This window comes from Podarcis raffonei, chromosome 1 (assembly GCF_027172205.1).
Source record: "Podarcis raffonei isolate rPodRaf1 chromosome 1, rPodRaf1.pri, whole genome shotgun sequence".
Taxonomy (NCBI): Eukaryota; Metazoa; Chordata; class Lepidosauria; order Squamata; family Lacertidae; genus Podarcis; species Podarcis raffonei.
In genome coordinates this window covers 44,741,944-44,756,507 of record NC_070602.1, presented here as the reverse complement: position 1 = coordinate 44,756,507, position 14,564 = coordinate 44,741,944, and the positions used below count along the sequence as shown (strand labels likewise).

General features: G+C 43.2%; 1 protein-coding gene across 3 annotated transcripts in view; it reads left to right on the top strand.

Moving 5' to 3' along the window:
- Nucleotides 1-1,697: 1,697 nt before the first annotated feature.
- VPS39 (VPS39 subunit of HOPS complex) overlaps nucleotides 1,698-14,564 on the top strand; it is a 29,768-nt gene continuing 16,901 nt past the window's right edge. Inside the window, exons 1-10 of one of the 3 annotated variants that reach the window (XM_053383653.1) lie at nucleotides 1,698-1,904; nucleotides 5,311-5,376; nucleotides 7,314-7,340; nucleotides 7,755-7,819; nucleotides 10,706-10,748; nucleotides 11,316-11,410; nucleotides 11,626-11,724; nucleotides 12,271-12,363; nucleotides 13,079-13,262; nucleotides 14,373-14,493. In XM_053383653.1, coding sequence (XP_053239628.1) covers nucleotides 1,832-1,904; nucleotides 5,311-5,376; nucleotides 7,314-7,340; nucleotides 7,755-7,819; nucleotides 10,706-10,748; nucleotides 11,316-11,410; nucleotides 11,626-11,724; nucleotides 12,271-12,363; nucleotides 13,079-13,262; nucleotides 14,373-14,493 — 866 coding nt within the window. In that variant the 5' untranslated portion in view covers nucleotides 1,698-1,831. The remainder of the gene's footprint in view (nucleotides 1,905-5,310; nucleotides 5,377-7,313; nucleotides 7,341-7,754; nucleotides 7,820-10,705; nucleotides 10,749-11,315; nucleotides 11,411-11,625; nucleotides 11,725-12,270; nucleotides 12,364-13,078; nucleotides 13,263-14,372; nucleotides 14,494-14,564) is intronic. The other 2 variants (XM_053383634.1, XM_053383643.1) reach the window with 2 other exon arrangements.

Sequence of the window (14,564 nt, the reverse complement as noted above, 5' to 3'; positions counted from 1 at the left end):
CTCCTATGCGACAGCTCCACTAGTAAGCTGCCTTATTGAAAGTCACCAAGCATTTAAATGTATAATTAATCATTTCCCTGCAATGTAATAAGTTATTGATGACTGCATAGGATTTTTAATGTACTTTTCTTCTTGTATGTTGCCCTGAGCAATGCATTTTATAGAAGGCAATTGTTAAGACCTTGATTAAATATCATGGTTCGGCCCCAGAATTACGTATGAGGGGTTATATTTCTCTGATCTTTGGATGAAGGGCAGCATAGAAATTTAATAAATAATAATGATGAGTGAGTGGTAGAGCAGATGCTTTGTACGCAAAAGTTCATCGTTTCTAGCACTAGCTGGAAAAGGGACTGGAAAAGGATCCGTATCGGAAACCCTGGAGGACTGCCACCACCTAGCATAGTGGACAATATTGAGCTGCATGGCCCATCAGCCTGACTCAGCTTCTTGTGAAATCAGATCCAGAGTGCATCTAGCTCAGTCTTCACCAACCTGATGCCCTCCAGATGTTTTGGACTATGACTCCCACGATCCCTAACCAAGCTCTGCATGGCTGTGGTGCAAACCATGAGGAAGGCACATGATTGGTAAAGACAGGGCCAGCTGCAGCTGATCAATAACCACAGGCTACCCATATAAATGACCAGGATGCCAAAAATGTGACCCAAATAGTCTGGCTTACGCCCTTGTCAGGTAAGATGACCACAATTGAAATGACCACTATCTTCTTGTATGATTGGCGTGCTGGACTTGAGGTATACCCCTTTCCAAAGAATGGCCCGATTTGTCCTTTGCTACCCTAGTCCCATAAGTAACGGCTCCATGGTCGTAGTCAGGGTGTGTGTGTGTGACGGGGTGAATAGCCTAAATCAATAAAAATCAATACAAATCTGAGGTTCTGCCCGCCCCCTAACAAAAACCTGCTCCCCCTAACAAACATCCTGGCTATGCCCATGAACAGCCCTACACAAGCATTCCCAATAGTGGTTAATGAGCATCCCCCGTTTTATACAAGGGGCTCCGAAAGCGCCTCTTAGTGTTGAAAAGATGCCGCTTTTCCGCACCATAAACAGCAACTGCTGAGGCTGCAACAGGACGGGATTTAGGTCTGATGAAGCCCTAAGCTACTGAATGGGGCCCTTTATATGTCCAGCTGTCCTTTGTCAACAACAAATTGTTGCGGTTTTTTGTGTTGAATATATGCCATATGGTAATTTATGGACCTAATGGGTACCTAAAGCCATTTGCACATAACAAAATATGTATTTTATCAAAGTAATTGTTGAACTGAAAAACAATTAAGAAGTACATTATAGTGAAATACAATTAAGAAGAAGTATATGTTGCTGTGTGTTTTATCTTATATATTGGAAATGTACACCCAGGTTTTTTTCCTTTAATTTTTTTGGGGGGCCCCCAAGAGAGTGGGGCCCTAAGCTACAGCTTGTTTAGCTTTTACGTACCGTGAACCCGATTCCCCCGCACCCCCGTTTTATACAAGGGGCTCCAAAAGCCCCTCTTCATGTTGAAAAGACGCCCCTCTTTGCACCACTAACAGCAACTGCTGAGGCCGCAGTGCCCGCGAGAGGCTCGGCCAGCGAGACAGAGACGAGGGGAAGCAGCTGACCGGCGCTGCTCTCGAGGAGGCCGGGCTCCCGGGGGGTTTCCCGGAGGTGGAGCCTGGCCGCGGAAGTGAAGCGGGAGCCGGAAGCGCCTGGGCCGGGCCTGGAAGGAGGCGTCTGGGGCGGCTGCTCCGGAGCCGGAGTCTCCAAGGGAGTCCTCTCGGCGGGCGTTTGCCGGGCCCCGCGTAGCCGCCGCCGCCGCCATCATGCACGACGCCTTCGAGCCGGTGCCGATTCTGGAGAAGCTGCCTCTGCAGATCGACTGCTTGGCCGCGTGGGGTGAGTGGGGCGCCGAGCTGCGGCGGGGCATCTCGGCAAAGGCGTCCCTCGCCATCCCCGCCTCCCTCTCCCTGCCGCCCGCTTGGCTTGCTTTTTCCACGCCCTGCTGCCAGCTCCCGGTCCGGTTCTCCTTCCTGGCCACGGAAGGGGGTTTGGCGCCTGTTTTGCCTGTGCGCTTGAAGCGGGAGGGAGCGGCAAAGCCCTGCCCTCTTCCCGATGAGGCAACCGCTTTACTTTTTTTGGGGTGGGGGTGGTATCTCCGCTGGGTACCTGAAGGGTCACTCGACGTTGTGGTTTTTGAAGCCTGTCAGCTGCCGGACACGTGACGGACACTGAAGTGTGGCGTGTTTTGTCAACGTATGAATCAGTGGTTGCCTGCGACTTTGCCCTCAGCCCCTTAACACGCGTCATGGTGCCGTGGACGCCTTTTATAAAACTGAATCTGGCGCAAGAAGCGGCTCTTGCATACCCTTCCGATGAAATCGAGGTGGAAAGATGGCTAGCTGTGTTTTGCATTCTCTTGGTTTCTGAAAAGAGTGCATTATGTATAAGTGGGATTGAATTTCCCCAGTGCTTTTTTTTCTTTAAAAAATGTTTAGGGGTACTCTCATTTTGACTCAAGAAAATCACCATTTTATAGTTCAAATCGGGGGAAATAAATACAGTAAACGGACAAGGAGTACAGATTCAGAAAATGTTTGGGGGTATGCGTTCCCCCCTCCAGAAAAAAAGCACTGAACTTACCTCATATCTGTTCTGTGGGCTACATCTTTCCCATCGGGTTTTGAGAGTAGTTGCCATGTTAATGCCATTTCACACATTGCAGAAAATGATTGCAAGCCTGTTATTATTATTTTTTTAAATGCACCCTTTTTAAAACAAATGTTTATAAACAAATATTTATAAACAAATCTTTATCATTTGTGAATAACTTTCAAGTATGGCTGACTTGCAGTGGAAATACGGAGATCTGGCTTTTGCAACATGTGAAGCAGTCTGATGTATATGAGATGAAGTATGATTTGTGAATTGTGACCGCTTTCAGCTATTCAACCCTAGATGTTTTTAGACTGCAACTCCCACAATCCTTTACCACTGGCAAGCTGGCCAAGGATGATGGACGTTGTAGTCCAACTACAGTGTTGCTGCAAGGTTGGAGAAGGCTAGTTTACTAACTGAGTACAGTAGTTTACTGAATGAGTGAAATATATGAACTTAATATATGAACTTAATTCAGTTCTTCAGTCAGGAATATTCTCCTATTCCTAACTTAGAGTTCAATTGCAGCCTTCAAAGTCCTGTTACTTCCCCTGAGGGATACCATTAAATAGTACCATCTAAACCAGTTTGTGTCCTGTTATTTTTCTTTCAACCTGCAATCCTCCACATTCCCTTGCAAGGTATATCCGGTGGCAGTTGCGTGTACTTTAAAATTGGATGTGTCTTCAGCAACCTGTAACTTTGTTCCAAATGATATCCGTCTGAATTATTGATCTCCTTACTGAGTCAGGCCTTCTCATCCGAATTGACTGCATTTTCCAGTCAGAAATCTTGCCTGGCCATCAGGAGGCTGAGATAACTGTACTTGCTTAAATGGTATATTCTTGCATTTCATCGTTGATTTAGGGAGGAAAAAAATCACCGGTATTTTCGGTGAGATGCAATTGATTATATTGAGTCTGTATGCTCTGGCCCAAAGTAATGCAAGCCTTTATTTACTTAGAAATATATAACTTATGGGGAGATTGAGCAGAGGAAGGTTTGTGGCATTGGGTTCACAACAAAATATGAGAAATTGGGACACTATCAAAAGTTAAGAATTTTCTACATGGGGAGCACTCTGGTGTAAGATAAAAAGTGTGAAAACTCTGTTTATTGTCATGTGTGGTGATTGCATGCCTTTTTTTTTTGCTGTGTTTACGCGCATGTGAAGCTGTGGGAGACAGTGAAGTTGCCTTGTGTGTACATGTGATGTCACAAGTGATAATATATGTGCTGCTTGCACTTTTTCCTACTTGACAGGCATTTTGTGTACAAAATTAATAATGCTGAAAATGTTCTTAGACCAAGCACCATTTTCTGGAATAATAATAATAATAATAATAATAATAATAATAATAATAATAATTTGTGTCTGTGTTTGCCAAGAGGAATTTGTGGCAATATTTTATGATACAGATGGCTATAAATGATTTGCATGTCTTTAAATATAAGTGTGTGCTTTTCAGTTGGCAGTACTATTTGCATAGCACCTAATAAGATAATTTTGGACCTCAACTTATACATTACTAACATTAAGCATTAGCAAGACTTGCTTAGTACACATACCGTTAAAGGAAGAAGCTTTTTGGGTCAGATTTGGGTACAACATTTTAGTAAAAAAACATGCATGATAAAGATGCTTTGTTCATCAACATTTATTATTAGCAGTTCAATTAAAAACAGGTGCATGGTAATAATGATTTATCATATTAAGTAATCTGTTTTACAAAGATAATCTAAATATCAGTGAATATCTGGGGATTGTGATATCCAGCCAATTTTTTTATCTCTATCTTTGTATAAAGACTGCTCAGGACAAAGACCGTTGCATTTTCAGAATATAATTCCTGCAGCATAGCCCCCTTCAGTTATGACTTTTGAGCTTTTTAATGATAAACAGGAGTTTATTTTCTTCACCATATTCTAAGCAAGGAACTTTTAAAATGAAAGCCAGAATTTTAACAAAGGCTGTAGTTCTTACCAAGCACACTCGGTAATGATGTGTGTTTTCTGTAAAATTTCCTAATCCCCCTCCCACCACAACATGCTAAATTGATTGGTATCGGCTTTAAACAGAATTCAACGTTGACACAGTTACTCTTTTGTACTGTATAAAGAAACAGAATTTTGAAATAACACAAATGTTACTTTTTTTGTACTGTATAACGTATATATATAAAAAACAAAAAATGAAATGCTTGATTTAGGGGGAGAAAATCAATAAAGGGCACTTAGGCTGCCATCATGTACATTCTTTTCCTGGAAGAAAGCATAGCTGAAGTTAGAGGGACTTGTATCTGAGTAAAAATGCATGCGATTGCACTGTAAATTTTGTTTAAATGTTACATTTAAACAAGTTTAAAGCTTTACTTGCAAATACTTTTATTGGAATGCTTATATAAACACATCTAGAAATAGTATGCATTTCTCTTACATTGTTCATACTTTAAGGGGAAAATCGAAGGTTTTAAAAACGGTTGACATGTTAATTTTAGTGTTTCCAAAGAACTGTGTGGAGAAGTTTCCACTCATATGTTTATTCATTAGAACTTGCCAGTATGAGATGTAAGGGTTACATAAATTATGCATAGATGGAAGAAATGTGATCTTACTGCAATTTATAAAATGTTTGTTTTTATTGCAGAGGAATGGCTCCTCGTTGGGACAAAACAAGGCCACCTTCTTCTTTACAGAATTCGAAAGGAAACTGGTGGGTGTGGAAAAAAATTAGCCAAATTTCATGCAATGAAGCACGTTTGTTTAACTGTATTTTAGGGTGGGTTTACACGGTTTTCTGTGCTGTGTTTGGTGGCGATGAGAGTGTGTGCAGGACCCTGATACTCACATAAGAACCACACTGTATAAAGCTTAAATACTAGAGACTGCACTGACTGCCCCTAAATGTCATAGGGTCCCTGCAGCATTTCTGGTTTCCCTTTCTGTGGGAACTTCAATAGACCCAAATCCTTAAAAACATGTGTAACTAATGGCATAACTTTGAAAGCTGAAGTAGGTCAGCAGTTGGCTTGAAGATAACATTCACTGTGCATAGGCTCGATTGTAGGCTCAATTTGCACAATCTGATAGCAGTGAGGGCCAAACTTGCTGTGAAGATAATCACACAACTGACAGTTCCATCACTGCTTTTTATTTAGTTAAAAACAGGCGAGGGAGATGAATGATTTCCACTTCTTCTGCCCATACCTTCTGCCACTGAATAGATCAGGTTGCAAGTTACAGGGCAATTTAATAAAGAACTACATTTAGTACATCGTAGGTCAGCTGTGTGCCTCTTGTTTTCTGGGTGGTTTATGGGGCTTTCGCTGGAGGTGGACTCTTCTTCCTGGTCATCTGCCATGTATTGAGTTGAGATTCCTACATTACTGAGGGTTAAACTAGATGACCCTCAGGGCCCATTCTAACTCTACAATTCTGTGATTCTGTTTTTCACTGTATTTCAGGACAAGGTGTAAAATTTAAGGGAGCATAAAGCTCAGATAGAGCTGTTGTGTGCAAAACCCAACCTATATAACCTATGGTATGATTTAGAATGGAAAAGCCAAAACAATACCCTACAGCACCTACATTTTGGCTCACTGGTGCATTGGCAGCAGTCCTTTTCTCACTTGTTGTCCCGTGTTGTCCTAAGTCCTGATAGACTGAATGCCAATTCTTAAAACCTCCTTTGAAGTGGAAGAATTGCTTCAGAGTAACCTTCCTTCCGCAGTTTTCAGTGATGATGTGGTTTTGTGAGAGCATCCCCACAATACATTTCCCAGTATTGTACTGGAAAATCACACAGTTGCACGAGCAGTCTAAATTTACAGGGTTGTATCAAAGGCTGCCCCTGTGCTGGCAGAAGTGCTTCTATTAGCACAAAGCAAGGCACCCCATTTCCGCCAACATGCCCTGCTATTTGCAACCTTCTGTGCCGTATCCCATATAATTCCAGAGGATCCCCGGCCTTCAGGAGTGGCATTTAAGCCAAGGGACATGGAATGCTGCATTGGGTTCAAGGGACTGGTGAACATCAATCCAGCCTCCAAGCTCAAAGCAAACATTGGATTCAAGCTCCATTCTCTGCATGTTGACAGTGGATAGGAACATAGGAATCAGCCTTGTAGAGTTAGACCATTGCTCCATCTAGCTCAGAGTATTATATACTCTGACTGGCAGCAGTTCTCCAGACCTTCAGACGGGATGAGAAGGTACAAAGAAGGGAAAGGCAAGGGCAGACAACTGAGGAGATGAATGCAAGACATGAGGATGACAGGGAATGTTGGCAAGCAAAGGCAATTATGTGCACTTAGGCTTCATTTTCGTTAAAGGTGTTACTAATGAATGCAAGTAATGGCGGGGTGGCCCAATGGACATGAATTGGGAGTTGACATTTTAACCTGTTCCTCAGGAAAGCTATGAAAACAGGGGAAGTGAGCCTGGGGTGCTGCTTTTTCCTGCTCTGGGCAACACCAGTACCATCTTAGAGAAGCCATTTTTCTAGCTTTGCAGAAAAAGACATGATTCTTTTAAGAAAACTGAATTTATTCTCAAACCACCTTAGCCAGTCTGTTCCAGTCAAATCATGATAGTTTTCAGTTGCTCTTGTCTCACTTGGTAAATTTCTCCCCCTTTTTGCATCAACGTCAGGAGAGGTTACGACATCAGAAAGTGGCTGTAAGTTTGTATCCATAAACCTTTAAACCCTTGTGGTGAAGTGTTTTTATTCTTTGTCCCTCTTGCTATACTCCCTAGGGATTTTATTTGCTAGTTGCTGATGTAGTGATAAAGGGTGCTGGGGGCTTGCCTTTTCCTAAACTAGATTTTTGAAGTCTTTTGTTAAATCCCTTTCGTCCATGAGATGAAAATGCCCAGTTTACTGGTGGGGTAACTGGGTATGCTGTAATGTATAATTGCTCATTTTTATTTTTATTTTGCAAACTTCAGGTGGACATGTGAGGCTTGCATCTCCTCTAAACTGATAGCAGAACTTTGTGGGATATTTTGCCTTAGCTGTTGAAATATGTGTTGATGAAATAGTTAATGTGAAAAGTGTCCGTAGTCTAAAAGAATCCCTTTGCTGTCTGGTAGGTTGCAACAGATTTGAAGTGACATTAGAGAAGTCAAACAAGAACTTCTCCAAGAAGATTCAGCAGGTACATGGGATATCTCTGGACCAACCTAAAATCATAAGAGGCATTTGACTGAAGTCAAGACTTTGTTTTACTGGGATGGGGTGAGATGGAAGTTGTTGTGCCACTGATCTTGTCTTCTCTTACAATTTTGGCATTTGCTGCAGCAATCCTAATGTGTGTAGCTGCCATAAGTCTTGTAGAGTTCCACTAGCTTTGATCCCATGTAAATGTGTTTGGGGTTACTATAATAAAACCGGAGACACTACTTCAAAGACATTTGGGAAATTGCAGTACATGCCTTTTGGCATAACAGCACCAATGCAGAATGGAAGTCTGCAGCCTTGTGCTTTCAAGTGACTAGCTTTTTCTGAGTAGCTTATTATATTTGTATCCTGTGCAGCCAAAATAGGGTCCTAGAGCAGCTTACAAAATGCACACAAAGCTACAACTAGAATAAGGGATATGGGGAGGCATGCCCATGTCTTCTGGTCTCCTGCACTTGATGACAAAAGCCTGGCTTGCACATATAAGACTAAGCAATGGTGTTTTTAGCCAAATGTGGCTTAATTGAAGGTTTGAACCCAGCCCAGCAAACTATTAGTTTTTGGCTTATCGACCATGGCTTATACTAACTATATTTTGGCACTATATCCAAAACTAATGGCCTTGCTTAACTATGGTTTGTTTGGCTACACATTTCAAGTACCCAAAACAGAGGCATGAGGCTAGGTGAGTAGGGGAGGGGAATCAAGCATTTGAGAAGTAAGCCATGGCTGCTTTCCTCATATGGAAGTCAATTTATGGTTTTTTAAACAAACAAACAAACAAATAAACAAACACAGCTTAGTTTTATGTGCAGACATAGCCATTATCAATATTCCTTTCAGGAAAAGGGAGCAGAAGGACTCGGGCTGGTTAATGGTAAATATGTCAACCCAAATAAGCAGCTCCTTTTTTAAGCTACAAAGTCTGTTAATTAACAATTAATTAAAAACCTTACATAAGAAACTAGAATATTTTGAGGGAGCGAAGCAGCCTATTTTGAGTAACTGTTCTTATAAAAGCTTACTGTGTTGGTGTTCATTCCTTTTCCCGGCCTGCTGAATACCGTATTTTTTGCACCATAGGACGCTCCGTCCCATAGGACGCACCTAGTTTTTTGGGGGGGAAATAAAGGAAAAAATTTTTCCCTTTATTTCCCCCCCAAAAGCAGGTCAGGGAAACCGAACCAGGTCGAGGAACAGCGGGATGGTGGCGCTGCGCCTCCCTGCTGTCCCCCGAGCTTGTGGGGCTGGCTGATGTCTGCCTGGTGCGTGGGGCGCTCTGCTTCAACGGGCCCCACCCGCCAGGCAGCAGGCTGCTATCCGCAGCGTGGGGAGCCCTGCGGGGAACTCCTGCAGGGCTCCCCACGCTGCGGATGTCTGCCCGGCGCGAGGGGCGCTCTGCTTCAGGGCGCCTCACCCGCCGGGCGGCAGGCTGCTATCCGCAGCGTGGGGAGCCCTGCGGGGAACTCCTGCAGGGCTCCCCACACTTCGGATGTCTGCCTGGCGCGAGGGGCGCTCTGCTTCAGGGTGCCCCTTGCGCCGGGCGGCAGGCTGCTATCCACAGCGTGGGGAGCCCTGCAGGGAACTCTTGCAAGGCTCCCCACGCTGCGGATGTCTGCCTGGCGCGAGGGGCGCTCTGCTTCAGGGCGCCCGACGCTCCGGGAAGCAGGCTGCTATACGCAGCCTAGACAGCCCTGCGGGACCTCCCGCAGGGCTGCCTAGGCTGTGGGTGTGTTCCCAAAGCACCGGGTGCTCTGCTTTCAGGGCGCCCGACGCTCCGGGAAGCAGACTACTATCCGCAGCCTAGACACGGCTAGCGGAGCGCTGCGCTAATCCCGAAGCTTGGGGCATGCGGAGGTCAGCGCGCCCCAAGCTTCTGGGTGCCGGCAAGGTCTCCGCTAGCTGTGGGAGAGCCGCGCGGCTCTCCCACGGCTAGCAGAGCGCTGCGCTAATCCCGAAGCTTGGGGCGTGCGGAGCTCAGCGCGCCCCAAGCTTCTGGGTGCCGGCAAGGTCTCTGCTAGCTGTGGGAGAGCCGCGCGACTCTCCCACGGCTAGCAGAGCGCTGCGCTAATCCCGAAGCTTGGGGCGTGCGGAGCTCAGCGCGCCCCAAGCTTCTGGGTGCCGGCAAGGTCTCTGCTAGACGGCTAGCGGAGACCTTGCCGGCACCCAGAAGCTTGGGGCACGCTGAGCTCCACACGCCCCAAGCTTCGGGATTAATGCAGCACTCCGCTAGCCGTTGGAGAGCTGGGTCTCCCACGGCTAGCGGATAGCTTCCTGAAGCCTGCATTCACTCCATAGGACGCACACACATTTCCCCTTGCTTTTTAGGAGGGAAAAAGTGCGTCCTATGGTGCGAAAAATACGGTAATAAACAGCACTAGTGTGATTTTCTTTTGGGGTTTTCGTTCCTATTTGCATATGCTTTGTTCCTTGTGGAACTCAATCCTTTGTTGCTGGCTGGAATCCTAAGAATTATGACTGGCTTATAATGCCTTAATAGCGGCATTTGGATATAGCACTAAACCATAGTTCTATCCAAGTAAAGGCACTATTATTTAATATCTATACAATGGTATATGTGCTCAGCAAAATTGTTGTGACTATTAAACTATAAATATATTTTTATATAGTTCAAGAAACTTCTTGGGAGTTCATGTTGAAATAGTATTTATTGCCTGTGACGGAAGCTGTTAATGTCACCAGAAATGTCATGACTGTTGCTGCAAGGTTACTCTGCTAGAGGTTGATAGCTTGCATATAAATTTATTCTAATTTGTGCCCCTTTCTGTTAAGTAAGATTCATTTCTAGCAGAGGTTTGTCTGCAACTTATTTACAACATTTTTTGTATTACTATTTTTGTAGATCCATGTTGTGTCCCAATTCAAAATTTTGGTCAGTTTATTAGGTAAGTGAATTCACAGCATTATGTTTTGAGACAGAGTAATTGAAGCTGCAATCTTATGCATCTCTTACTTCAGAGTAAGCCCCATTAAACTCAATAGGACTGACATATGGATATGCATAGGATACACATGCTTAGGATTGTGTTATTATTCATCTGAGCATGGTTATCCTTGATCTCCTTCATTTATGTTGCAAGTCTTTCTCTTAAGACCCTTGTGTCTTTTCTCCCACATACATGGAATGTTTTTCTCTGCCTTCTGACATAGAGGAGATTGCATTGCTTACATTATATCTATTTGCCATCCACCTTTAAAAAACCCCCACAAATTAAGTCTTGTCTCCTGCTGATAAGAGTTGTTGACTTTGTAGCCCATAATTATGTGAATACTGCAGACATGCATCAATGAGGTCTTTGGCAACACAATGTACCTTAGAATCGGCAAGACATCTGAGAGATGTTTGCAAAATTGTGTCCAAACACTTATTAACCCATTTCTCTGTTTTCAAATTTGAAATAGTTATGACGGCATGTGGAATTACAATTATGTTCCTGTCTTGTTCCAAGCAGAAAACAACATTTACGTTCATGACCTGTTGACATTTCAACAGATCACAACAGTTTCCAAGGCAAAGGGTGCAACTCTCTTCACCTGTGACCTGAAGGCAAGTATAAGAAGATGGCATGCCTTATCCAATCTTGAAAAGGGGATTGACTGTGAGACCTTGGTGTGTGAAGGCAAAAATGAACAGAATATTGTTCTCAATAAAGGCTGGTTTCATGAGAGGAAAGTTCTACAGTTTTTAAATACCAAGTGCACATGAATACTTGATGAAGTGCCTTCCACACTAATACATAGAGAACTATTTTTTTTCCACAGCACTCTGACACAGGTGAAGAGGTCTTGAGGATGTGTGTGGCAGTGAAAAAGAAGCTCCAGCTGTATTACTGGAAGGACAGAGAGTTCTACGAGCTGCAGGTTTGTTTAGTACTTGTTTTTAAGATTTTTTAAATTGTTTTATTACTTGTTTGCCAGTCTTGACTCCTTTAAGAGGAATGTAATACATTTTAGTGCTTGGGCACCTGAATGCAAGCCTTCAGTCTTTCTGGTATTAAATGCCTCCTCACTTATGGTTAATTCAGATGTACTGCTTTTTTCTTCATGGAAAAGATGGCTGCTATCTAGTGTTTTGTTCAAGGATCTTCGCTACGAAATTCATATGGATTTTGCTTTCCCTCAAAACATATTAAAGGTGGTGGGAAGGGGGAGAATATGTTGGCCTTGGCCTTGGATGAGAAGGTATAGGAAGGGATTTGAAGTTGTTTGTGTTTTCGTTTAGAGGATAGATTTCAAATCCTACCGTATTTAGTTTCTGTTAAAGCAGCTTGCTTTGCTGAGCAGATAATTGAGATGGCAATACAGACAAGCAAGGGATATTGCTATGCAGATATGTATAAAACAGTTTTAAAAGTGTATAAAAACAGTTACCTGAGTAACTAGACATTTTATTTTCTTGATCTCCAGGGAGACTTCAGCGTGCCAGATGTACCCAAGTCAATGGCATGGTGTGAAGATTCAATCTGTGTGGGTTTCAAGAGGGACTATTATCTAATAAGGGTAAGAGAGAGTTTAGACTAAGTCAGAATAATAAAGGTTGATTTTCTTCGGATTCAGTGAAGGTGGGAAGAGTGTGTGACTACAGTATGAACTACTTGTATATAATTAAGGCTGCAATTCTATGCAGACTTCTTTGCGAGCAAGTCCCATTGAACCTAATGAGAGTTAATTCTGAGTGAACATGCGTAGGATTGCTCTGTAAGGCCATATTTACACCATATGTTTAATGCTCTATGATACCACTAAAGCAAGCCATGGCTTCACCAAAAGAATTCTGGAAGCTGTAGTTTGTTAAGGGTACCGAAAGTTGTTAAGAGACCCTTTCTCTCACAGAGCTACAATTCCCAGAGTTCTCAGGGAAGAGGGATTGATGGTTAAACCTCTCTGGGAATTGTAGCTTGAGGAAGGAAACAGGGATTGACTAACACCTCTCAGCACCCTTCACACAGACTACAGCTCCCAGGATGCTTTGGGGGAAGCCATGACTGTTTAAAGTGGTATCACTGTGTGAATGTGGTAGCCTCAATGGAAGTTAGTTATGTTTGGGAGTTCTCAAAGGCATATGTTGGTACTGGATCTACAGGGTTTTTAAGTGAAGTAATCTTGGTGGATGGGCTCCTGAAAGGAGAGACTATTTTCCTTCCTCTAATGATAAAAATCAGTCTAGTGTAGCTATTCTGTATGGATTGACTGGCTTTGATTATTCCTTTTGCAGGTGGATGGTAAAGGTTCCATCAAAGAACTCTTCCCCACAGGAAAGCAGCTTGAGCCACTGGTAGCCCCTTTGGCAGATGGGAAAGTTGCTGTAGGCCAGGACGATCTTACTGTTGTATTAAATGAAGAAGGAACTTGTACACAGAAATGTGCCTTGAACTGGACAGATATCCCAATAGCCATGGGTGAGAACTAAATCTAATAATGATAATAATAATAATAATTTATTTCTACCCCACCAATCTGGCTAGGTTTTCCAGCCACTCAGGGAGGCTTTCAACAGAACATTAAAAACAGAATAAAACTTCAAACATTAAAAACTTCCCTAAGCAGGGCTGCCTTCAGATGTCTTCTAAAAGTCAGATAGTTGTTTATTTCCTTGACATCTGATGGGAGGGCGTTCCACAGGGGGGCGCCACTGTCGAGAAGGCCCTCTGCCTAGTTCCCTGTAACCTCACTTCTCACAGTGAGGGAACTGCCAGAAGGCCTTCGGCGCTGGACCTCAGTGTCTGGGCTGAATGTTGGGGGTGGAGACGCTCCTTCAGGTATACTGGACTGAGGCCGTTTAAGTCAGTGACCACTGCCTTTTTCCTTAGCAGCCTCCTCTGAAACAAACAAATTACCTTGTTCTGGCCTCAACCCATGTTAGACTGCTGCTTTTCTCCTGAGGTGGAGAATTGAACCAAAAAGGATTGTTACTATTATTTATTATTAATTTATGAATCTTCTTTTACATATGTCTCAAGGTGATTTACAGACTTACAATAAAAACAGCTAAAATGGTTTTAAAAACAGTACAACCCCCCACCAGAAGATAGGTTTTAAAACAATACAAAAGGAATACCTAAGGTTATTATTATTTATTAATTTATGGTTGGATTTTCCTATGCAGGATATCCAATCAGTGCAGGGTAGTTGATGCTAAGACTAATCAATTGCTTACAGATAAAGGGAACATTGAGAACAGTTCTGAATGCAAGCACTAGGGGGCAACATAACAAAGGACACAGTTCCCAGTTGGAGCAGAACAAGGATGCACGGGCAGAATGAAAGTGTGACTTATACTTGAAATAAAGTTTGGTCTCTTGGTTATGCCTTCTTTTCAGTTTCTTTGTCACTCTTTCCCTGCCATTAAAGTGGACCAATGGGAAGGGGCTTTTGAAAGCCTGAAAAGCACAAAAGTATAAAGCATGCTAATGCATAAAATGCAACAGATCCACTGTTTCCGAATGTAAATTTGGGGGATGCTATTGTAGAACTGTATGCTGTTGCTGACTGTTCCATTTCCAAAACAGAACATCAACCGCCGTACATTGTGGCAGTACTGCCAAGATATGTAGAGATTCGTACTTTTGAGCCCCGACTCCTCGTGCAGAGTATTGAGCTCCAGAGACCACGCTTCATTACTTCTGGAGGGTACGGAAGTTTCAAGTTTTTCTCCCACATCTTAACTTTATAAATTCTAATCTTGTGCATATGCTTGTACT